General features: G+C 47.1%; 2 protein-coding genes across 5 annotated transcripts; both read left to right on the forward strand.

Annotated features, from left to right (window-relative positions):
- Window positions 1-101: 101 nt before the first annotated feature.
- scfd1 (sec1 family domain containing 1) lies at window positions 102-14,274 on the forward strand. The gene is made up of 25 exons (XM_086048570.1): window positions 102-260; window positions 1,866-1,936; window positions 2,672-2,760; window positions 2,857-2,947; window positions 3,598-3,720; window positions 4,038-4,125; window positions 4,213-4,302; window positions 4,383-4,438; window positions 5,372-5,457; window positions 5,550-5,649; window positions 6,422-6,561; window positions 6,626-6,716; window positions 6,779-6,852; window positions 7,912-7,993; window positions 8,395-8,491; window positions 8,589-8,659; window positions 9,784-9,863; window positions 11,386-11,448; window positions 11,576-11,651; window positions 12,522-12,575; window positions 12,833-12,885; window positions 12,954-12,987; window positions 13,625-13,690; window positions 13,814-13,882; window positions 13,982-14,274. Exons 1-25 carry the CDS (start codon window positions 230-232, stop codon window positions 14,003-14,005), a joined length of 1,899 nt encoding a protein of 632 aa, XP_085904696.1. The 5' UTR covers window positions 102-229; the 3' UTR covers window positions 14,006-14,274.
- Window positions 14,275-15,490: 1,216 nt separating this feature from the next.
- coch (coagulation factor C homolog, cochlin (Limulus polyphemus)) lies at window positions 15,491-20,157 on the forward strand. 4 transcript variants are annotated; one of them, XM_086048575.1, is made up of 14 exons: window positions 15,493-15,540; window positions 15,804-15,849; window positions 16,266-16,307; window positions 16,402-16,576; window positions 16,727-16,860; window positions 16,967-17,074; window positions 17,449-17,596; window positions 17,878-17,981; window positions 18,117-18,343; window positions 18,425-18,539; window positions 18,732-18,875; window positions 19,017-19,173; window positions 19,246-19,340; window positions 19,775-20,157. In XM_086048575.1, exons 2-14 carry the CDS (start codon window positions 15,828-15,830, stop codon window positions 19,945-19,947), a joined length of 1,644 nt encoding a protein of 547 aa, XP_085904701.1. In that variant the 5' UTR covers window positions 15,493-15,540; window positions 15,804-15,827; the 3' UTR covers window positions 19,948-20,157. The 4 variants fall into 4 exon arrangements, with proteins under 4 accessions (XP_085904698.1, XP_085904701.1, XP_085904699.1 ...); XM_086048572.1 differs by having other exon boundaries at window positions 15,491-15,540; window positions 18,117-18,539; XM_086048573.1 differs by lacking the exon at window positions 15,493-15,540 and having other exon boundaries at window positions 15,825-16,307; window positions 18,117-18,539.
- Window positions 20,158-22,579: the final 2,422 nt, after the last annotated feature.

A 22,579-nucleotide genomic window follows, 5' to 3' on the forward strand; every position in this document is an offset into this window, starting at 1 on the left:
TACGTCATGTCCTCATCCAGTCAAGTGGCACATTATGTATATTGTGTATTTGTATAATATACCTTTTTTTTTTTTAAATGCCGGCAAAGGGTCGTTCACCCAAAAGTCAGCGGAGTGATATATCTCTGTAGTTTCTCGCGATGGTTTTGGCAAACGGCGTCAGAGTGACGCCTCTGTGCCTTTTTGCGTCTTTGTGCTGACACGTCATCGAAGGGCCACAACATCCAACATGGCGGCGTCGGTCCGTGACAAACAGACAGGTCTGTGCGCCTTCCAATGCCTCGTTTTCACATCACTTGAGACTCATCCTTCGTCTGCAGCCGCCGTCGCACTTTTGACATTCAAACTGCCAAGCAGGACGGACGCCAAATTTGAACGAGCCTTCGGCCTCGTTTGTTGTGGGAATTCGCTTCTGTTAGCTGTGGCGCTCCTGGTTTCGCATTGACGTTTCGTCTCCAAAGAGTTGAAATGGCCAAGACTGGAGCGAAACTTTGAGGATGAAAGTGAAAGCAGAAAATGCCGCTTTTGCTCGTCGCACGGGTCCCCAGAGGTCGCCCGCGTCCCCTAGTTGCACATTGGACGACAGCAAGGCTCGACAAAACGGAAGTCATGGCGCCTCATCAACGCAAACATTTCACTTGATTCCGTGTTTTTGCCGATTTCCTCCAAATCCCATGTCAATTTAAATGCTTTATTTTTTCAATCGGTGTGTAATTCCTGCCTCCCGAGCTGCCAATCGCGACGCAGCTGGACTGAGCCTCGAGTCAGCTGACCAGTTGCTTCTGCAGATAGCGAAATTTAGATGACGAAAGTTGTTGGGGCAAACGTCAAGTGATTGCGGCGTATTTCTACCCGTTGAACGGTTTTGGGGAGCGCGCTCAGTCTGGTGTCTGTGAACGGCACTTCATTTTCGTTCACCAGTGGCAGCTTTGGTGGGACTTGCGGGAGAAAAGCCGCCTCAACGCGCGTTCAACGACTCTTCCTATGTAGGATGATAAAGGCCGTTTGGGGCCACGGAGACGGTCAGTGTCGCGTGCGTCATCAAGGTGAAGCCACCGGCAGCGGTCTTGCGTTGCCACGAACGTCAATACTGTACATTGATTTTCCCCGCGACGTTTTCACGACATTTTCTGTATCTACCGCGAAAACGCCACAATGTTGCACCAGCAAGCCCGGGCGAAGCTCTACATTCTCATTTCATCGGTAAGAATGGAATGATAAACTTTCTCTCTTGAGGTCTATTTCGGAGTGCGACTCCCAAGATTGGTCTGCATCACCTTGTCCGAACCATGAAAGAAAAGTCCGTCAGGGGAAAAAAATAGCTGTGAAATGAAAACCTAACTAGAGTCAGTCACAATTCACAATCCTGACATAATAGACTGTGAATGGTCAATGCAGCAGTGACGTTTATAGTATCGATGCGAATTTCCTTAATCGATTTGATTTCGATTCGCAAGAGTTCAATTGCATTCGTTTCAATTCAATCTAATTATTTATTTCTCCACATATATACATGAAATGATGCAGAAACAGTAATTACTCAATGATTTAGTTGTTTTTTTTAATGAAAGTAACACATCAGTGTTGCTACCGAATTTTACCTCATCACACAGCTTTGCTCTTGTCCAGTTCATCTCGCTTACCACTCACTTTAAATCCAAAGCGTTTCTACCCTTCTGCCTTCAATTTAGCTGAGGTTTTCAAACTTATACGATACAATGCAATTGTATTTATATAGCGCATTTCGTAACGAAGCACATGTATGTCCCTTGAAATGAATATCCTCAATCATTCCCTCTGACGCCAGCCGTCACTGTCGGCACACTGTGCAAGGTGAATGTGTTGTTGTGACCTTTGTGCTCCAGTGGCTCTGAGGCGCATGTTGAACTTCAACACCCCTCCTGTGAAGAACGCCACATCCGAGCCTGTATGGAAGGTAAACGAGACTTTCTTTGAAAGAAATCTGTGACTACGCTGCATTTAGAACAAAATAGTTGAGCCCTGCTTTTGAGCCCTGAGGTGCGCATATGAGTTGCCCTGTTTGTAGCTGTCTCCCTGCTGCCAACGGACGCCATCGTCGGAAGCAGGATGTGACGTATGATTTTCTTGTTGGTGACCTCTGCTGGCGCCGATGCCATTTCCAGTAGGGAGCCACTTTGGCCAAAATAACCCCCTAAAGTGACGTGAAATGTTCATTTGAAAATGTCGTCGTTGCAGCGTTTCAACAAAGAAAGTGCCATTTTGCCGGATTTTCTTGATTTTGCGTTCATAGTTGCCGGGGCAACTTTGCGAAATCCTGGAGGGACTGGTCATTATCCTAAGCACTACATTTGTTTACAGCAAGAAATCATACATGAATGTATACATTTGCAGCTTTTTAAATTGTATTTTATAATAACACATTTGATCCATTTTGTTTGGTCCAATCGGAAGGTACTTGCTGATTTATTTGTCTTTGTATTTTTGACTTTGAAACATTTTCTTGTTTTGCACCCAAAAAGAATGATCGTTTGAATAATCCTGATTTCAATGATTACCAGATTGACCGTGGTTCATTTTCTTTTTTCATAATCGAGCGGCCCTGCATCTTACGGTATTTTGAAACGGTTAATATGGAGACGAGTGCATAGGAAGCATCCCGATTTTTGTTGTTTATTTGTGCGTTTGCTAGGTGTTGATCTACGACCGCTTCGGTCAGGACATCATCTCGCCTCTGCTGTCCGTCAAAGAGCTGCGAGACATGGGCATCACGCTGCACCTGTGAGATGCGCGCGGAGCCATTTTACGAAATACTTGCGCTGAAATGTTGACCCCCCACCCTGCGTCGATGACGCGCGGTTGCCTTTGTGCCTTCAGGCTGCTCCACTCGGACCGAGATCCCATTCCCGACGTGCCGGCCATCTACTTCGTCATGCCCTCGGAGGAGAACATCGACAGGATGTGTCAGGTGCTCGCATCTCCTTTGATTAGTCACCGCGTGACTCAAGTTGCGCGGCGCAGACTTTTTTTTTCCTGTGGCGCTCGCCATTCGCTCCATGAATTGCCTCATCTATTCTCTCCTTGGTGACGCATTCACTTTATACCTCACATTCATTATTATTCATTCTTATATTATATTATATTATAATTATGTTCTTATTATAATATATTATAGGACATTAGATGTTATTTTAAATAAGATGATTTCTATTGGCAAAGACTAGACCAGAACAGTTTTGAGCATGTTCTCATCCACGAAAAGCAATTCATATGGTAGCCGGTGAAAAATTGGCATACTTGCTTTTTTTTGTTTCGTTGATGTTGTTGTTGTTATTGTTTAAAAACCTGTCCTCTTTTTTTTGTTGTTTTTTTTATGAAAGTCCCATTTCGGCTGAGGTTAAAGCACTAAAAGTTTTCTGTCTGAAGCATATTGCTCATGGTAAGTAAAAAAAAAGTGCCATGTGTCCTGTAGGTGGCGCCAAAGACAAGACTTGTCAGTCAACTCTGGCGTGCAAATCAATTTTGCCATACAAAGGAATTGAAATACTGCAAATCAAAAAGTGATGTCTGCAGATTTTGACGTGTGTGTCTGTGTGTGTGTGTGTGTGGCGCGTGCAGGACCTGAGGAACCAACTGTACGAATCTTACTACCTGAACTTCATCTCGGCCATCAGTCGAAGCAAACTGGAGGACATCGCCAGCGCCGCCTTGGCTGCTAACGCTGTCAGCCAAATCACCAAGGTTGCCATGGTTACCATCCATTCCACTTAGCTGGGTCCCTCAAACTATATTACTTAGGATGAAAAAACATGCAGTATAGCGTTTGTGTGGTTTTTATTCCGACCCCCCCCATCGTATTTCAATGGGTGCCCTCTGAAAGGGTTTTGAAATATGCGTGCTGACGTAAGCAATGTTATTTGTGTTTGTTTGCACTACTTTATATCTAGCACAGAACATGCTCCTCAAATAACTCTATTTTGCAAAGGGATTGGCTTGATACCCTGCTCCCAATTGGACCGTCTTTGTGACTAGCGTGCGTGCGTGCGTGCGTGTTTCAGGTGTACGACCAGTACCTGAACTTCATCACGCTAGAGGACGACATGTTCATCCTGTGCCATCAAAACAAGGAGCTCATCTCCTACCACGGTGACTTTTCTCTCGCGGCCGCGCTCGCGTGAGCGCCGCGCCGACCACCGTTGACGTTTGGCGCCCTTTTGCCGTGTGTCCCCGCAGCCATCAACAAGGGAGACGTGCAGGACGCCGACATGGAGGCCATCATGGACACCGTCGTGGACAGTCTCTTCTGCTTCTTGGTCACTCTGGGTGCGTGCCTGCCCGCTAGCTCCTCGCTAGCTAGCATTTCTTTGCGCTTGGCTGACCGTTGCTCTTGTGTGTTTGCGCAGGCGCCGTGCCCATCATCCGGTGTCCCCGTGGCAACGCGGCCGAGATGGTTGCCGTGGTGAGGCGACTGGCGCCGCGCACGCTTTCGCCCCTTTGGCGGTCGGCGGACCGGGAGAAAACCCGCTCAGGCGCGCTTTTCTCCGGGTACCCCGACAAACTCCAGCCCAGATTCCAACCTCTAATCTCTCGGGTCCTGCGATGAGCCCATATTTCCCGGAACCTGCGACCGGTCTTGTACGCTTGTGGACAATCGGGGTGTAGTCGCTCGCAAGGAAACTTACTGAGTAAATATTACGGGTGTAACAAAAACCGCTTTGAAGCGGGAAACCCTTTTGTCATTTAAAAAGTGCGAGCGCATCGACTCCTTCCACTTTGAAATGTATCCAATCGTCTTTTTATTGGAGGGATACAGTGTATCTGGGAAATTGCAATCGGCACATCGACAGTACTGACAAATTCATTCAAATGTGTGACGAATACCAACCAACAAGTCGTTTGAACCGAGCCATACGACATTCAGTCGAATCGTCATCTCGCTGAGTCGAACCGAAGAGCGACTCGTTCCACTTTGGAATCGAACCGTCCTTGAATCCTTTTGCAGCTAACGTATTGAAAAGCGAAAAGCCTATGGGATGGTCCTTTGGTGGAGGGATGCGCACCCCTAGCAAATTTGTTTTTGGATGGTTACACAACTGGGACCAAGTGACCAGAACTCTGCTGCGGGCTCACCTGAGTTCATTCTACCATATATAAGGGGGGGGACCCTTTTTGGGGAAAATGAGCCCCAACCAATTTAAGGAACAGATGCAGACACTGCATGCTAACCGTCAAGCTGCCTCGTCTGAACAAGGTTAGAATAGTTGAACATAGTTTTTATTTCGTTTTCCTTTTTAATTTGATGTACAACCCCCATCACAGTTTTTGGGGGGTGTGGTTGTGGATCGGATGAATGGCAAGTCCAAGTAACCCTCGCGGCCACCGTGTCTCGCAGAAGCTGGACAAGAAGCTGCGTGAAAACCTGCGCGACGCCAGGAACAGCCTGTTCACGGGAGACAACATGGCCGCCGGGCAGTTCAGGTAAGCGGCGCTGGCGCGCGCACTTGCGCAAGGGCCTTGAGCAGCGTGCGGTGGCGGCGTGGTGACGGCGTGGTGACTTCTCCCGCGCGCAGCTTCCAGAGGCCGCTATTCGTCCTGGCCGACCGCAACATGGACATGGCCACGCCCCTTCACCACACCTGGACCTATCAGGCGCTCATCCACGACGTCATGGTGAGCTGCCAGTCAAATGGCCCAAAGACTATTTGCTTTTAATTAGTTACATGTATTGTCCTGATTAAGATTATTTACTAACATTGATCAAATGAAATAGTTTACATTTAATTTTTTATGTCTTGATTGAGTCATTGGTCATTTAATTATAATTGCATTTGATCCTCAACAATCAGACTGAATTATTCAAATGTTTTTAGGGTTGTTGTTTTTTTTCATTTATTTCATTTTATAATGGTTAGTTTACTTATAGTAAATAATACAAAAAGTAGTCAAATGTGCGTTTAACCATTTTTAGTTCATTTTATGAAGTAATTGCTCAATTAATTATAATAAAAGTACGAGATGGGGCAGAATTATTTCATTATTCAAATCAACTCTTTTATTTCTCTTTTGTTTAGCTCATGAAATATCCGGTTTGTTTTGGCAAAATGATCAATTTTGCATTTTCCTTTATTTCACTCCATAATTGATCAATTATTATTAAATGTGTTTTTTTTTTTTTAATTTGATTTAACCTTTATTTTGAATAAATATTAGCTAAATACATAAATACACTTGGATAGATCAAAAGCGGAATCCATTCAATTGTAAATGCTAGAAAAAAGATAGTTAAGAGTTATTTTGTTCTTGATATAAAATCATTTGTTTTTAAATGTATTTTTATTCATTTATCTCATTATGGGTTAGTTTGTTGCAAATAATAGGAATATTTGTACAATATACCAGTCCATTTAGTAATTTTGTATTCATTGATTGTTGGGCCGGCCAGGACTTCCACCTCAACAGGGTGATGCTGGAGGAAGGCGCGGGGGCCGAGGCGTCGCCCGCCGGCGCCAGACCCAAAAAGAAGAGCCGGCGCACGTACGACCTGACGGCCGCCGACAGGTTCTGGCAGAGACACAAGGGCAGGTGAGTGTCCGGAGCGCCGGCCGGAGCGCCGCCGGCGTTTCTGAGCGCGTGTCCGCATCGGCAGCCCCTTCCCGGAGGTGGCCGAGTCGGTCCAGGAGGAGCTGGACGCCTACCGGGCGCAGGAGGACGAGGTCAAACGTCTCAAGAGCATCATGGTGAGAAAGGCAGACGCCGGCGTGGCCGTCAAACCCTCTCTGAGCCCTCCGTCTGCGGGCAGGGCCTGGAGGGCGAGGACGAGGGCGCCATCAGCATGCTGTCCGACAACACCGCCAAGCTCACCTCGGCCGTCAGGTGCGTAGCGTAGCCTCCTTGCTGCCAAGACGCTCGTAAATCAACTTTCCCCGTTGGAACGTCTCGACGTCCCTTGCGGACTCCCAAAAAGCACCGGCGAAACGTGTAAGAAACAAAAAACAGGACACAATACCACCGTTTTTGTCACAGTCTTTTTTGTTTTGCTTCAATTCCGTGGCCATTGTGCTACTTGCCTAGGCCACCAGTAGGCCTCCATACTACTCGCGGACTTGATGATGAAGCAAAGAAGACTGTCGCAGCGGGGTTGCATCGGACGATTGACCCCTATCGCGATCGGCCTTTTTTAAAAAGCCGCCGGCCTATCATCATAATTCCATTTCAAACGCTGTTAACTTCAAGGAAGTATTTATTTCAAGTTTCAGGTCACTTTGGAGATTCTACGGACCATGGGAACACTACACGCATTTTGCTTTGATTTGAAATCAAACAGAGAGAAGGGAAATGTGCGCATTTCTGTCATTTAGAAATTTTGGAGAACTTTATGTACTGTAGAAGACTGTAGTGAGCTAGTTTCAGTTTTCATTTAGTCACTTTGTGCACACTTTTTTACGACAAAGATGTCTATTGGCAAACTTTAATGATGATAATAATAAATATCAACATTATGTAAATCTGAAAAATTGTTCAATAAACGCGCGTAAAGGGGAAGTCAACCCAAAGGGTTTTTTTTTTTGTTTTGTTTTCTTACCAATATGCAGGCCCACTAGTTGAAAGAAGGCATTCTGATGAATATTGCGTTTGTGGAATAAGACTTAATCCAGCCACTTGGAGCCATCTCCAGCCATTTTGTCACTTCTGTCCACGGAAAATGACAACAAACTGCTCGGGTAACCACCAATCGCGGCTCGGCTTCAGACGACAGGTCAGCCGGGATCGGCCGGTACCTGAGCCCTGAGCAATTGCGATGTCGTTTTCAGTCGACAGAAGTGCCAAAATGGCCGCCCCCACCCGAGATGTCTTCAAATGGCTGGACACGCAGACGGTGCAAATGCCTCAGCATTTGCTAGGCCTTTTATGCTTGCAATGTGTTTTGCGCAGTTCTCTGCCCGAACTTCTGGAGAAGAAACGTCTGATCGACCTGCACACCAACGTGGCCACGGCCGTGCTGGACCACATCAAGGTACAAACTGGCACCCGGAACGCGCGCGGGCCACTTACGCGAGCGTCGCGGAAGGGCTCTGGCCTGCAGCGAAACGCGTCCGCCAAGTGTGCCACGTCGTGGCGCCCGCCTCACGTTTGAGATCGCAAGTCAGGCCCAGAGGCTTTGCGTGCCCCCAACTTGTTGGGACGTTACTTTGCAAATCGTGTTCCAACCGGGATGTCACCATATCCAAATGTCGCCAACCTCACGATATTGTGGGGAGGGTGGCGAGCAGATTGCCCCCCCCCCCCCCCCGCCCCCTCACGTCTGGCGGCGTCCTCGCTGACGCGGCCTGGACTAATGTGCCGCCGCCACATTTTGTTGCTCGTCAGTCGGCGGGACGCCGACAACATGTGCCGTCTTCTCACCTGTCCTTTTAGAGTCGGAAGCTGGATGTTTACTTTGAGTATGAAGAGAAACTGATGAGCAAGTCCACTTTGGACAAATCTCTACTGGACATCATCAGCGACCCGGACGGTACGCGCCGCGCACGCACGCACGCACGAGCACGCACGGCCATCCTTTGATACCGCTTTTGATGCCTTGCTGGGTTTTTTTTTTTGCGACTTGTCAGCGGGGACTCCCGAAGACAAGATGCGCCTCTTCCTCATCTTCTACATCACAGCTCAGCAGCCGCCTTCGGAGGTAACGCGTCTGCGTTTGCACGTGCACGTGTGTCTGTGTAACTAGACGTAACGACTTTTTTGTCCATGTCCATCTGGTGTGTGTTTGGGTCTGGCACTCCTTTTGTCTGTGTGTGTGTGTGTGTGTGTGCGCACGTATCTGTTTATGGGCGTGTGTGAGGGCTGCACATTATATGGAACAAATATCATCAGAAAGACACGCAATCACTTTGTTGTGGAATTGTCTGCGTTTATCTGAATTTGAGCAGTCAGGCGCAAACTTGCGTCCGCATGGCCACCCGATCGTTGGACGTGAGGCAGGGGAATTGCAATTCGCGAGCGAAGGACACATTGAGCTTGCTCATTTTGCTGCACGGAAAAAAATAGCATTCTCTCGTTTGATAATGAAAATGAGGGCTGCTCAATTATGAAAAAATTACGGACCGCCATTATTTTGGTAATAATTGATGGACCTCAAGACAAATCGATTTCTTTCTCGGTTCCTTTTGGACCGCCAAAAATTCATCTAATGACTTATTCTAAAATGAAAAGGTGCAAATTCTAAAATGAAAAGGTGCAAACGTATCAATTGAAGTATGATTTCCTCGCGCAAACAGCGCATTGGAAATGAAGGCACATTAACAATGTTTTTTTACGACGATGCCAATTTTGTGAGCGTCGAGTGTAATAATGCTCATTGGAATTGAATTTGGATGAGTTGCGCGGCCCTACTAGAAATGTCCTTTCTTTGGCTGGATGTTAAATATGGACATCACTAAAGTCACCCTCCGTATCGCTTGTTTTTCCGATATGGCGTCTGGCTGGCGTCAGTGTTGTTGCGTGTGACTGTCTGTCTTTTTGTGCGCTTGTGTAAAAGCCGCAAGAGTGCGCACGGTCTCGGTCTCGGTCTCGCCTCCGAGTGACGCTGATGACCATCGCAGGCCCGTCGGCGGCGGACGTGGGCCAGCCGCGAGCGAGAGCCGCCTTGTAAATCTGGCGGACGGACGGCCGCTTCCGGGCCAAAGCTTTGCTAAGCGCAGCGGAATGTGGCACGCGTAGCCGCGCGTCGTCACCGTTTGCCCACCTTTTCCAAGTACGCAAATGAGCGAGCGCGACGTTGTGTCTTTGTTTTGTGCCCGCCCGCAGTCGGACTTGGAGCAGTACAAAACGGCCCTGCGGGACGCCGGCTGCGACCTGTCGCCTCTCACCTACATCAAACAGTGGAAGTGAGTCGCGCGAGTGAGCGTTTATGGACGTGTGCTGTGTGGCAAGTATGGAATCCCATTTCATACGTTTCCAGGTCCGGCCAAGTTTGTCAAATGGAAAGTATCGTATGGAAAAAAAACAATCCAGGACTGTTACTACAGCTCTGTTTGATACAAACAAAACAAAAATGATGAATTGCTGGGGGGAAAAAAAAAAAAGATCCCATATTTTTCAGGCCTTAAGGCAAATCGGATTGCAAGGTGCGGGTCTATTTTTCAAAATCAGGGCAAACAGCAAAACAATGAAATCAGAGAAAATCAAAGCGTATTCAGAAAAGCTCAAAGCCTGAGACAACCCAAAAGTCTTCAGGGCCTTTTTAAAAGAGTCTGAGGCTTTTTTGGAAGTGTGCCTTGCAGTCCCCAAAAATACTCTGTGTGTATGTGTGCGTGTATTATACATTATATATGAAATCGAGATGTATAATAATAAAAAGGCTACACATCAAGTACTGTGAGGACAGAAATGAGCCAATTTCAAACAATACAAAGTGATTTGACGGAGGCCTTGATTTGCTGACTCCGACACTTTTGATGAATGCGACGCTGCTGAGGAATTGAGAATGGGGGGGGCGTAATGAAGGGACAGAAGCGGCACAAAGAATTCACCGCGTACAGGAGGAAGATGAAATCTCCTCAAGAAAACAACAAAATGGATCTGATTTTGCTCTGCAATCAGCAACGTTCGCTCACCTTTTATACCTTCCATAAAAGAAAATAAGGAATTTGGACATCTCAAATGGCAAGCAGCCTGATGATGAGTATGACTTTTAAAAACACGTGTGCGCGTGTAATGGTGCGCGTGTGCGCTTTGCATCCTTTCTCCATGTGGCCGCATGGAAATAAAGTTAAAGTTTCCCCAGAGGCGACGTAAAGATGTCGAAGATAATCCGAGCAAGGACGAGTTTGTGGGCGGAGATTTAGAGCGGACGACCTCGCGCGTCCTCACTCGGACGCGTCCTCAGAAAACCTCGCTCTCAGAAAGCCTCTCAAGGCTCTGTCCTTGGGGTTATTGATGCTTTCGGGGCTACCTGCTAACAGGGAGCGCTAATGCTAGCGCTCGTTCTGATAGGTTTTTTGGTTCGCTTCAGAAGTGCAACTATTAATCGACGGTCAAGTTAATCAGCAACTATTTTGATTGGCAATTAATACTCTAGTGATCTTAAATTCACATTAAGGATGTAACAAATCATTGGACATCAATTTAAAACTGCTTAGAATATGCAATGATGTAAAAAAAAAAATTAAAGAATCGAGATGGAAATTTTGATCACAAAAGGATTTGCAATGATAACCGACAAATCTATTGTACGCTTGCGGTATTTAACTTCATATTTAGTTCTGCCACTATCGAGACCAAAATGTAGCCCAATAGTCGCAATTATTATTTGAGTTTCAATTTTTTTTTGTAAAGTTCCCAAAAGGTACTGCTTGTAACAAGGACAAACGCGCATGACGCGCTTTGTATTTTTGTCCCGGTGCGCAGGGCCTTTACCAAGATGGCCGGCGCTCCCGCCAACTACGGCAACAGCGGAGTGAAGCCCATGGGGTACGTTGGCCTTCTTCAAATAACAACAAGCATATTGAACCTGATTGCCGGCCTGACCTTGTCCTCCCGTTCTTCCTCCCGCCTCTTCTGACCCGCGATCCCCCCTGGCCCGCTCGCCCCCACTCAGTCTGTTTTCCCGCGTGATGAATAGCGGCTCTCAGCTGGTAATGGAGGGAGTGAAGAACTTGGTGCTCAAGCAGCACGTGAGTCGAGCCTGACAGACAAGCAAAACACCTGCGCAAGTCGTTTACACTCTGCCGCCGCCGCCGCTGCCGCTGCTGCTGCTTCTTTTTTCCGTTTGCGACCTTTGTTCTTCTTCAAAGTGGAAACTGGCCCACTGGCGTCTGCGCGCATTTGTCGTAAAAATGTCAAAAGCTGAGAACAGCGCGATGATGTCAGCTTTTCAGACGGTTTCATGTGATCACCTTGACGTCTCGTCAATGGCAAATACTTGGGGGGGAAGAAATGCTCTTGTATAAAATGTTCTTTTTTTTTTTTTTTTTCAAACTACATTTTGTCTTTTTCTTCGTTTTGTTTATTCAGTGACAAAGGATCTTTCGCAGATCTTTCGAGTGTTTTCATGAGATAAAAAGGCACGGAAGAAATGGCTGTCATTGAAAAGATCGCATTTTTTTAAGTAGTGTTTTTAAAATGAAAAAAAAAAATGTTTTCCAAATTGTAATTTGTTGAATGTGTGAAGATAAAAGATTTGATTGAAGACTTTTTTTTTTAATTGGGCAGGGCAAAAAAGCTCCAACTGTGGATTTCAAGAAAAGCAATATTGTTAGTTTTTTTTTGAAGAATAGTTTTTTTTTTTGAAGAAGAAGAAGAAGAAGAAAAATAATATGTCGAGAAAAAAAGCTTTTTAAAAAAGATGGAAAGTTGCAACTTTATTCCAACAAAATTGTATTTCATGAGCAAAAAAAAATCAAATCAAATTATTCCAGGAAAAAAGAATGTTTCCAGCTCAAAGTCTTAATTTCTATTAGTTGAAATGTTACGCCAGTAAAATCTTTGCTTTCTTCATTTTTGGCGGGGAAAAGTTGTTCTTAACGTTGTTTTGTGATTTCCAGAACCTTCCAGTCACTCGAGTTCTCGACAACCTGATGGAGATGAAGTCGCACGCTGTGAGTGTAACACGCACACAAACACGCGCACGCACACACAAAAGTGTTGTTGTTGAAAGGAGGACACGGGGCAAAGAATTTGGACCGAGGATGAAAGAATTTCCTTCACTACGAATGTGTACGTGCGTGTGTCGTTTTTTTTCTGCTTGACTTCCTGTGCTCATGCTAATCCATGCTAGCATAGCATTGTGGGAGGCTCCGCCTCCTGGCTCGCAATCATTTCAATCGCGCCATCTTTTATTTTGGTTCCCATCCAGGAAACGGACGACTATCGCTACTTTGACCCCAAGATGCTGCGCGGCAGCGAAAGGTAGCACACGCGCAAGCGCTTCCTCTTTGCGTCACAGTGATGTCATGTCGCCGTTGTGTCTCCCTCAGTTCCATTCCCAGGAACAAGAACCCTTTTCAGGAGGTGAGACCATCAATTGCTTACTTCATCGATTGGGCAATTAATAGACCGAGTAAATCGTAAATGCTTTGCCGTTGTTGTTAGCGGGCACATGAAAAATAAGGAAAAGTGGGGGGGTGACAAGAGCACTATTTTTCAAGAAAAAAATAAGTTGCATGGAAACAAGACAGTATAACAATTTTCAAAGTAAATGTACAGGAACATAAAAGTAAAAACTCCTGAAAAAAGTTGTAAAAATTCAGAGAAAAAGTCAAAATGTTTAAAAAAAACAAAGGTTAAGCAATTCTAGTTTTGTAAAAATAAATAAATTCATTAGTTAATCATAATTTCTGAAATGAAAAAAAATTAAGTGGTAGAAAAGAAAAAATTGAGAAGTATTTTTAAAGGGGGAAAAAAGCTCTATAAAGAAAAATATAGTACGTATTCATTCATTCATAGTAAAATTGTAAAGTAAAAATGCAGTACAAAAATGTATTACATTTTTTTTGTTTTTTTTTACAAAACTAAAAGGTTTGCTTTTAACCACATTTTGAACTGTTCTGTGACTTTTTTCAAATTTTTGAAAATGGCAAAAATGAAATTGCTGTCGAATGAATCTGGCCTAGTTGGTGACTGTGTTGTTGTTTTTGTTGTTGTTGAGGCCATCGTCTTTGTGGTGGGCGGAGGAAACTACATCGAGTACCAGAACTTGGTGGACTACACAAAAGTACGTCACCTCATGGCCGCGACCGCTTCTCTCAGCGCACACGCGCGCCAACCACTCATTCTACTGCTCTGTGTGTGTGTGTGTGTGTGTGTGTGTGTGTCTGTGTGCGTGTGCGCGCGTCAGTCAAAAGCAGGCAAGAAGATCATTTACGGCTGCAGTGAATTGTTCAACGCCTCGCAATTCATCAAGCAGGTGAGTCGCAGCTTTCCTCACCATGTTTTGATGGGCAAGGCTCCTGAAATAGCCTGAACATGGGTGTGCGCGTGTGTTTGCGTGCGCGTGTGTTTGCAGCTTTCCCAGTTGGGCCAAAAGTGAGGCGACAGACACCGAAGAACATTTTTTATCGTGTGAGGATAAGCCCTTCAAGAGAATTGTTGAAAGGGTGAATGGATGAATGGGTGTTTTCTGTCAGCATAAATACAGATGAATTTGAAATACAAAAGAACTTGACCAACTTTTGTTTTTTTAAACTCTGTATGCTCTGGAATGATGTGAGGAACCCCCATCTGTCAATCACATTCAGCCCCCCCCTCCCGCCAGCTATTTACCAATGTGTGGAAATAAATTTGTTTGCGTCACATCAAGTTCAAACATGTCATTGTTTGTTGCACACAAGCACGCCAAGCACGTGACTCTTATTTTATATATTACACAACATTACATTTGCAAAAATGATCCGATTTAATAATCCCGTTAATCCGGGCTCAGTGTCAGACATGTTGTTGTTGTAACCTCGTGACCCCGCCGCGCCACTCGTCAGAGGAGGCCGCCAAATGGCTGCAAGCCAGCCGGCTAGCTAGCGTTAGCATGTTGACGAGGAGGAGGAGGAGGAGGCCGGCTTCCCTTTCATTGCCAGTTTTCATTTCCCGACGAAGACCAAGATGAAGACGCGTCCACGTCCTGCTGACCGGGGTGAACTTCCCGTCCTGGAACCACATGACAGACATTCCTGGTTTTGGTCTCGGTTGGAGACGCAGCAGGGGCAAATTCTCCTGCCTCCGCAACAACATCCTGTCTCGTGTTGATGATGTCATCGCGCCAAATGTCATCTGCGCCATCACAAGAAGCACAGCTCAAGAAAAAAAATTGTTTTAGTGTAATTGGACAAGAATTAAAAGTAATTTTAATCTAAAACGCTTTTCGTACTTAAAAGGAAAATGAGAACAAAAATTATGTGGAGAAATTTTTTTTCCATTTTGCGAAGTCCTGTTAAAAACAATCATAATCTTTCCAGAGTAAAAACGACGAGTGCACGTGCGTGTGTTTGTAAATTGGAAAGTGTAGTGGGCGGAGTTACAGCATCGTCCAATGAAAAGCAAGAGCAGGGAAGCTGGCGTGCTAATAAATCGTTAGCCGAGTCGCATCGTTGCCTACTTTTTTTTTTTTTTTTTTTTCTGGCCAAACAAGAAAAATAACAAGAAGTTGATCAAAGAAGCGTCCAGTCGCCTGCGTTGACTTTTTGTGTATTTTGGGGAACTGACGACTGCCGACCTGGAAACACGCCAAGACAACAAAACACAACTTTTCATTTTTTTGTATTGATATTGTGACAGCAAAATATAGAGCCCTTTTTGTGTGTTTTTTTTTTTCTTTTTGAAGTTTACGTCGATGATTTGCTTTCAACATCATTTTTTTTCTCATCTTGACTTGAAGACGTTGAACAAGTTGAGCCGTTGTTTTTCTTTGTGTGAAAGGCCAGCCTACGTGCGCGCGCGCGCGCGCGCTCGCTCGCTCGCTCGCTCGCTCTTATTTAAGGGCCCAGTCAGGCTGTCCTCTTCATCGTGCTCTTCATCTTGCCAGGATTCTCATCCCCTCGTGGACTTTTTGGGGGATTTCAAACACACAAAGCGGTGAGTGCCATGTTTTCCTTTCTTGCTTTTCGAGGCGTTGGAGTGTGACGAATGTTTGTCGTTTGTCATGTTGTGATCGCGTCGGAGGTGCCTTCTCGCTCGGCTGCTTCATTTGCATATCATTTGCATATCAAGTGACGGAGAAGAGGACGGCTCCTTAGCCTCAAGTCTGACTCGATGTTTTGCACTTGAGTCAGCAGCAGATGTGACATTTGTCCTGAGCGGCGTTTTTGCCTCTTTGTTTTTGTTTGTTTGCTTTCCAGGCGGCGGCGGCGGCGGCGGTCCTGATGTTTGTGCTCCTTCTCAGCGGTACCTGGCACTTGAAGTGGACTCAGGACTGCGTCCTCTTGCGCTGTCTGTCCTGCACCCTGGCCTCCAGTCTTCTTCTCTACGACTTGTCTTGCGAAGCTCTTTCCACACTTGAGCGGACTGTTCTCCTCCACTGCGCTCTCCTTTGTTCGACTTTGCTCTGTCCTGTCCCGTTCCACGCTGCTTCCATCCTATTCTGTTCTGCTCGCTTCTGCTATTGTCCGTTTTGCTCCTTCCCACCCTGCGATGGTTTGCTCGACTCTGTCCAATTCCGGCCGTGCATGATCGACTCCTTTGCGCTCAGTCACATTCGCCACTCTCGCCCGTTCGCTCGGTCCTCTTCAATTCTCCTTTGCGTCGATCACATTCGCTTGGGCGGACGATTGTCCCATTCCTTTTGTGACTTTGTCCCGCAGGTGTTTTCTTCCTGATGTCGTGGCGGCCTTGCGAAAGCTCGGGTGCGTGCGCCGCTCGCCTCGTTCGTTTGCCGAGCGTGTTTTGCCGTGGCTTTGACGTTGCCGTGTGGTGCCGTGCTTCCCGCCGGTCGCGTAGCAGGGCGGCCGGCGCTGGCCTGCGACACCCGCGGCGCCGAGCTGAACCCGGCGGCGGCGGCGGCGGGCGGCGTCCTGGTGTCGTGTCCGCCCGACTGCGCCCGACGCACAGCCTCCGTCTTCGGCAGCCGCGTCTACGCCGCCGTCTCGTCCGTTTGCGGCGCCGCGCTGCACAGGTAAAAGTTTTGGCTGGGTGCTGCATGAGTGCATGGGGTGGAGTGCGAACAAATGAATTTTCTGTCCTGCGTCTGGAGAGCGTTTCATTGGCGCACGCGAGCCGCCTTGCCGTCCTGCGGCGTGACGCGGCGTGACGTACTTGTGTGCAGCGGCGCCGTGGGAGCCGGCGGCGGCGAGGTGCTGGTGAAGCATCTGGCGGGACGACGCCACTACGTGGGCTCGCTGGCCCACGGCGTCCGCTCGCAGGGCCTGTCGCGCTGGAGCGCCTCCTTCAGCCTCAGCGGTAGGCGTCGCCGGGCCGCGCTTGCGTCCTGTCGCAGGGCGCCAGAGAGCACCCGACAATGGGTTTTTTTCTTAGCCCGACGTTGTTTCTCACGCGTGTGCTGCAGAGCCTGAGGGCCAAGGACCGCAAGAGCTGATCCGCGACTCCGGCACCACCACCAGGCCGGCCAAGAAAGCTGTCAAGAAGATGTCTGGGAAAAAAGTTGGGAACAAAGGTATCCTTGTCCTGTCCTTTTACGTCTTGTCCCGTACCATCCCAGCTTGCCTCCTGCCATGCGCCCCATTTTGTCCTGGCACATCTGTGCCCTCTTGCGTCCAGTCCTGTCCCTCTTGTCCTGTCCTTCCCATCCCATGTTCCCATGCTGTCTCACCATGCCCCGTCCCATCCCGTGCCTTCTCCTCCCCGTGCCATCCTGTCCTGCCGCGTCCCGTCCAACCCTTTGATCTCCGGCGCCTGTCCCCTCCAGTCCCGTCCTGTCCGCCCTCAGCCTCTTTTGTCGCTTCCTTTCCCATCCTGCCCCCTTTCCATTGCGTCCCATCCTTGCGATATCTTGCCCCGTCCTGTCTGATCCCGTCCTGTGCCATCCAGACTGCCAGATGGACATCGCGGTGGTGATGGACAGCAGCTCCAACTTGGGGCGGCGGCGCTTCAACCTGCAGAAGAACTTTGTCACCAAGCTGGTGGCCATGTTGAAAGTGGGCGTCAACGGACCCCGCGTTGGCCTCGTCCAGGCCAGGTCGCACGCACGAACATGGCGACGCTCGGTCCCCGCACGTATCGCTGTGCCGGTGGTCAGCCGCCGTTTAAAAGCTCACAGCTTCTGTTGCGGCCGGCCACTTTTATGATCCACACTTGTGAAATAACACATTAGCTCAAAATATTATGACATGTGATTAGGTATTAATGATGTCTCTCTCTCTCTATATATATGTGTATAGTGTATATACTGTATATACTGTATATCTCGATATATATGTATGTATGTACATGTGTGTGTGTGTGTGTGTGTGTGCGCAGTGACATTCCCAAGACAGAATTCCTGCTCAGCAACTACACACAACCCAAAGAGCTTCAGTTTGCCATCAAAGAGCTCACACACCTGGGAGGGGACACCAACACAGGTGCTATTTCCGTCGTCACTGCGGCCGGCTGGCCGGCCGGCTCGCTGGCTCCTAACTTCCCTTTGTGGATAGTTGCCAAGAAGTCTCCACGAAAGCCACGGCGTTTGTGTTGAGCGTGCGTGCGTGCGTCCGCAGGCAAGGCCATCGCGCACGCTGCCGAGACGCTGTTCACGCAGCGGAGCGGCGCCCGCCGCGGTCGCCCTCGCGTCATGCTGGTGCTGATCGACGGCTGGCCGTCGGACGAGGTGGCGCCGGCGGCCGCCGCCGCCCGGCGCTCCGGCGTCAACGTCTTCCTGGCGGCCGTCACCAAGCCCGCCCCCGACGAGCTCCCCGCCGTGCCCGACCGCGACTTCGCCAAGAAGGTCGGCGGACTCGCCGCTCGAGCGGGTCCCCGCCGCGCCCGGGCCCGCCCTGGTCACCAGTCGGTCACGGCTTTGTTTCAGGCGGTGTGCAAAGACAACGGCTTCTTCGGCTATCAGATGTCCAGCTGGTTCGGGACCACCAAACACGTCAAACCTCTGGCGCAGAGACTCTGCTCGCCGGACGGACTTCTGTGCAGTACGACACTTTGGCGACAGCCGTAATCGCGCAACTGCCGCACGCCACGCAACCAAACAAAACTCCATTCAAATGCCGCGCTCTCATCATTCCAGACATCTGAACTCCGTTCCGACATGCGATCAACACGCCCGCCAAACGCCGCCGTTCTTTTTTTTGTTTTGTTTCGTTTGTTTGTTTTGCCCGCCGCAGGTCGTACGTGTTACAATTCGGCCAACATCGGTTTCCTGATCGACGGCTCGTCCAGCGTGGGCGATGCCAACTTCCGGACGGTCCTGGACTTCCTGGCCGCCGTCGCCGGCAACTTCGACATCTCCGACGCCGGCGCTCACGTGGGTGAGCGCGCCGTTCCGGCCCACGCGCGGCCGTCTTAGCTTGCCGCTTGGATACGTGGATCCCCCTGCGGCCTTTCCGCCCCATTTTCTCCCCCATTGCTCGCGGCGCTGACCTCTGTCCGCTCTGCCGCGCGGCGTCCAGGCGCCGTTCAGTTCACGTACGACCAGCGTCTGGAGTTCGGCCTGCGGGAGCACGCCAGCAAAGATGGCGTCCTGGCCGCCCTGAGGGCCGTCCCCTACATGAGCGGCGGCACGGCCACGGGGAGCGCCATCACCTACGCCGCGCAAAACCTCTTCAGGTGACGCCCGCCGATCGGCGCCCGCGATGGGTCGCGCTCCGACTCCCGCGTGATCGGCTTCTCCCGCGGCAGGCCGACGGCGGCCGGACGCAACTTCCTGATCGTGGTGACTGACGGCCAATCGTACGACGACGTGGGCGGGCCCTCGCTGGCGGCCCGGAACCAAGGTGTGTGTGTGTGTGTGTGTGTGTGTGTGTGTGTGTGTGTGTGTGTGTGTGTGTGTTTGGGGGGGGGGGGGTGCATGCCCTATATGTCCACACAGAGGTTGGTCAATAGAGGGCGCTAGAGTGCCACGCAAATAACAAACATTTTCCAAATGTATGCAGCCCATATCTGATTTGAGATGAGCAAGATGAATCGATTACAGTAAATGATGAGTGGCAATGTTTCCTTCATGTCTTTTGCTCTGATTTTTCTGGCGCGTTTCCGCTCCTGGGCAGCAGCTGTTTATTATCATTATCATAACATTTCAATATTTTGGGGGAAAATGGATGATTTTGAATAATATTTAGGATTACGCATGGTGTTGTGTTGAACTGGTATATTGTTATTGTTTTTTTCACAAGTGTGCCGTTTGTCTGGTTTGCTCCGCCCATGCTAGGCATCAGCATGTTTGCGGTGGGCGTGGCCTGGGCGCCCATGGGCGACCTGCGCTCGATGGCGTCGGAGCCCAAAGACGAGCACGTCTTCTTCAGCCGACACTTCGGCGGCCTGGAGGACCTCGTCGACGACGTCGTCCGTGCAATTTGTCGCAACTTCGATGTCAACAACTGAAACGCACGCGCTGTACATACCCCGTGACATCATCGCCGAGTCACCGCATGTAGTGAAGCGATTGACAGGCGATTGGCACATTTGAACACATTTTTTTAATCCCTTATTTCATATTTTAAACTTCAGCAGTGTGTGGCGATCTATTGATATATTTGTTCTTCTATATTTATTTTTACTTGTTTACAAATAAAAACTTTTTTTTTTATAACATTTTTATTGACAGAATATTCAATTTTACAATTTAATAACATTTCCTTTGTCAATATAATGATGAACAATGAATGGCAACAGACAAAAAAATATGTACAAACAATCAGAAGTCCCAGTGCAATTGCATCCTAAAAAAAATGTTGACAGACTGCAAAGAAACCTTTACTTTTCATGTTTTCTACAAACTTAAAAGACTCAATGTAACAATCAATATCAATAATATAAAAAACTTAAAACATGGAGTAAATGTCAAGAATTTGGCTTTGTGAATCTGAACTTTCCCTAACAGAAAAACGTGTCAGTCACGCAAGAATGAATCCAAAACTCTGCTGCCCTCTTGTGGACAAACTCAATCAGGGATCGTCAAAAGAGTGTCAATAGGATTGATTGGTCTGCAACCCAGTGGCGGAGCTAGACTTTTATCCTTGCGGTGGCCGGGGGGGGGGGGGGGGGGGGCAAGGCTATTTCAGGGGGTCCACACACTAGAACAATACATTTGTTTCTCGACTTATCAATTGCAATCGTGTGTCAAATGTTGAAATGTACAGACTAAGCACACAGGAGATAAGATTTATGTATATATAATTTGCAGTTTATCAACGATGCAGAAATGTAAAACAATTTGGCAACAATTTTTCAATTATGCAAAAACCCCCCATGTATAGTAAGGTGTTTTTTGGTGAAAAAAAACTGACCATGTACAGTAAGGTGTTTTTTTGTGAAAAAAACGGCCGTGTATAGTATGGCGTTTTTTGGTGAAAAAAAACGGCCATGTGTAGTAAGGCGTTTTTTGGTGGAAAAAACGGCCATGTATAGTAAGGCGTTTTTTTGAAAAAATACGACCATGGTATGGCATTTTTTTCAAAAAAACGACCATATAGAGTAAGGCGTTTTCTGTGAAAAAAAAAACGACCATATATAGTCAAACGTTTTTTGTGAAAAAAACAACCATGTATATAGTAAGGCTTTTTTTTTTTTTTTTTTTTTTTTTTTAAATACGACCATGTATAGTAAGGCGTTTTTTTCAACAAAAAACAGACCATGTATATAGTAAGGCGTTTTGTTGTGGAAAAAAAACCCCGATCATTTATAGTAAGGCGTTTTTTGTGAAAAAATGACCATGTATAGTAAATGTTTTTTGTGAAAAAACGGCCATGTATAGTAAGGCGTTTTTTTTTTGTTTTTTTTAATACGACCATGTAGATAGAGTAAGGCGTTTTTCAACAAAAAAGAAAAAATTAATTAAATAATAATGACCATGTATAGAAAGGCTTTTTGGGGTAAAAAAGGACCATGTCTGGCCCTTCCCTTTGGAATGACCTCCCATTGGATGTTAGGCAAGCCCCCTCTCTGTCCATTTTTAAAACCCGTTTGAGGACACATTTCTATTCTTTGGCTTTTAGTCCGACCTGAAACTGACAAATTTTGGGCGGTTTTCCGTTGATGATTGTATATAGTGTTTTATGTTATTGATTTGACTTTGTTTTGAATTTATTGATTGACAGCCGAAACAAAAACGTGTGAGGCCATAGACACAAAACGCGCATTTTAGCTGTCATTTACAAGCTGCAGATCTGTATAGCACTAAACAGATCTGCAAAGCATGCTGGGAGGCTGATGCGCTACAATATAAATAGCAACCCCAATGAATTAAATAATAATAATAATAATATTGAACGGCTGTTGGAAGCTAGACGCCATGAGTCTTCTCTCCTTAGTTTTGCGGTCTCGGACCGGAAGTCAGTTGAAGTCAGCACCAAGATGGCGGACGGCGTCCGCAGCGGTCGCCATGGAAACGAGACGCAAACATTCCAGACAAGAGCGCGTGGACGAGGTAAGCTGACGAACAAGCGCGTGTAAAAAACATTTTCGTCATTATTTTTGACATTTGAAACATTTGACTGCCAGTTGCAATTGTGTCGTTCATCACATTGATTAGGCACACAAAGTTCCCACATTCCCACCAAAGGCTCTAAAATATTATTTTATTCCTTAAAGATAGATAGACCAATTTAGATTGTGTTTAATCCTTTTTCCGCTCCCCCAGTAATTGATAAAGATAGTAATATAGTAGTAATAATAATACAGTAATTGAAGTTCACACAGTACATGCATAACCCGGTACACTAACACAGTACATACGACTGTATATACTGAACTGTATGGCCATCTTACTATATGACTCTTTTATTATTATACTCATATACAATTATACTCAAAGTCTGTGATATAATATAATATAATATAATATAATATAATATAATATAATATAATATGCTGACATCAAATCTCGATTGAACATTCTTGCTAAATGAATCAAATTGAGCATTGCAAGTTTCTTATTAGACAAATAAAGTGCTCACGCAAGCATAATGGGAAAAAAATAAAAATCCATTTGTGAATAATTTGTCGTGCAGCTTTC

The sequence above is a fragment of the Filicampus tigris genome, chromosome 13, assembly GCF_054856515.1.
Source record: "Filicampus tigris isolate MCC_2025a chromosome 13, RoL_Ftig_1.0, whole genome shotgun sequence".
Lineage (NCBI taxonomy): Eukaryota > Metazoa > Chordata > Actinopteri > Syngnathiformes > Syngnathidae > Filicampus > Filicampus tigris.

Bases quoted from the DNA above. Each gene is read 5' to 3' on its own strand.
- scfd1 (XM_086048570.1), top strand. From the start codon at position 230: ATGGCGGCGTCGGTCCGTGACAAACAGACAG. The intron at 3,721-4,037 runs GTTGCCATGGTT...TGCGTGTTTCAG, and splicing joins CTGTCAGCCAAATCACCAAG to GTGTACGACCAGTACCTGAA. The intron at 6,562-6,625 runs GTGAGTGTCCGG...CCGCATCGGCAG, and splicing joins TGGCAGAGACACAAGGGCAG to CCCCTTCCCGGAGGTGGCCG.
- coch (XM_086048572.1), top strand. From the start codon at position 15,828: ATGTTTGTGCTCCTTCTCAGCG. The intron at 16,308-16,401 runs GTGCGTGCGCCG...CCGGTCGCGTAG, and splicing joins GCGGCCTTGCGAAAGCTCGG to CAGGGCGGCCGGCGCTGGCC. The intron at 19,174-19,245 runs GTGACGCCCGCC...CTCCCGCGGCAG, and splicing joins GCCGCGCAAAACCTCTTCAG to GCCGACGGCGGCCGGACGCA.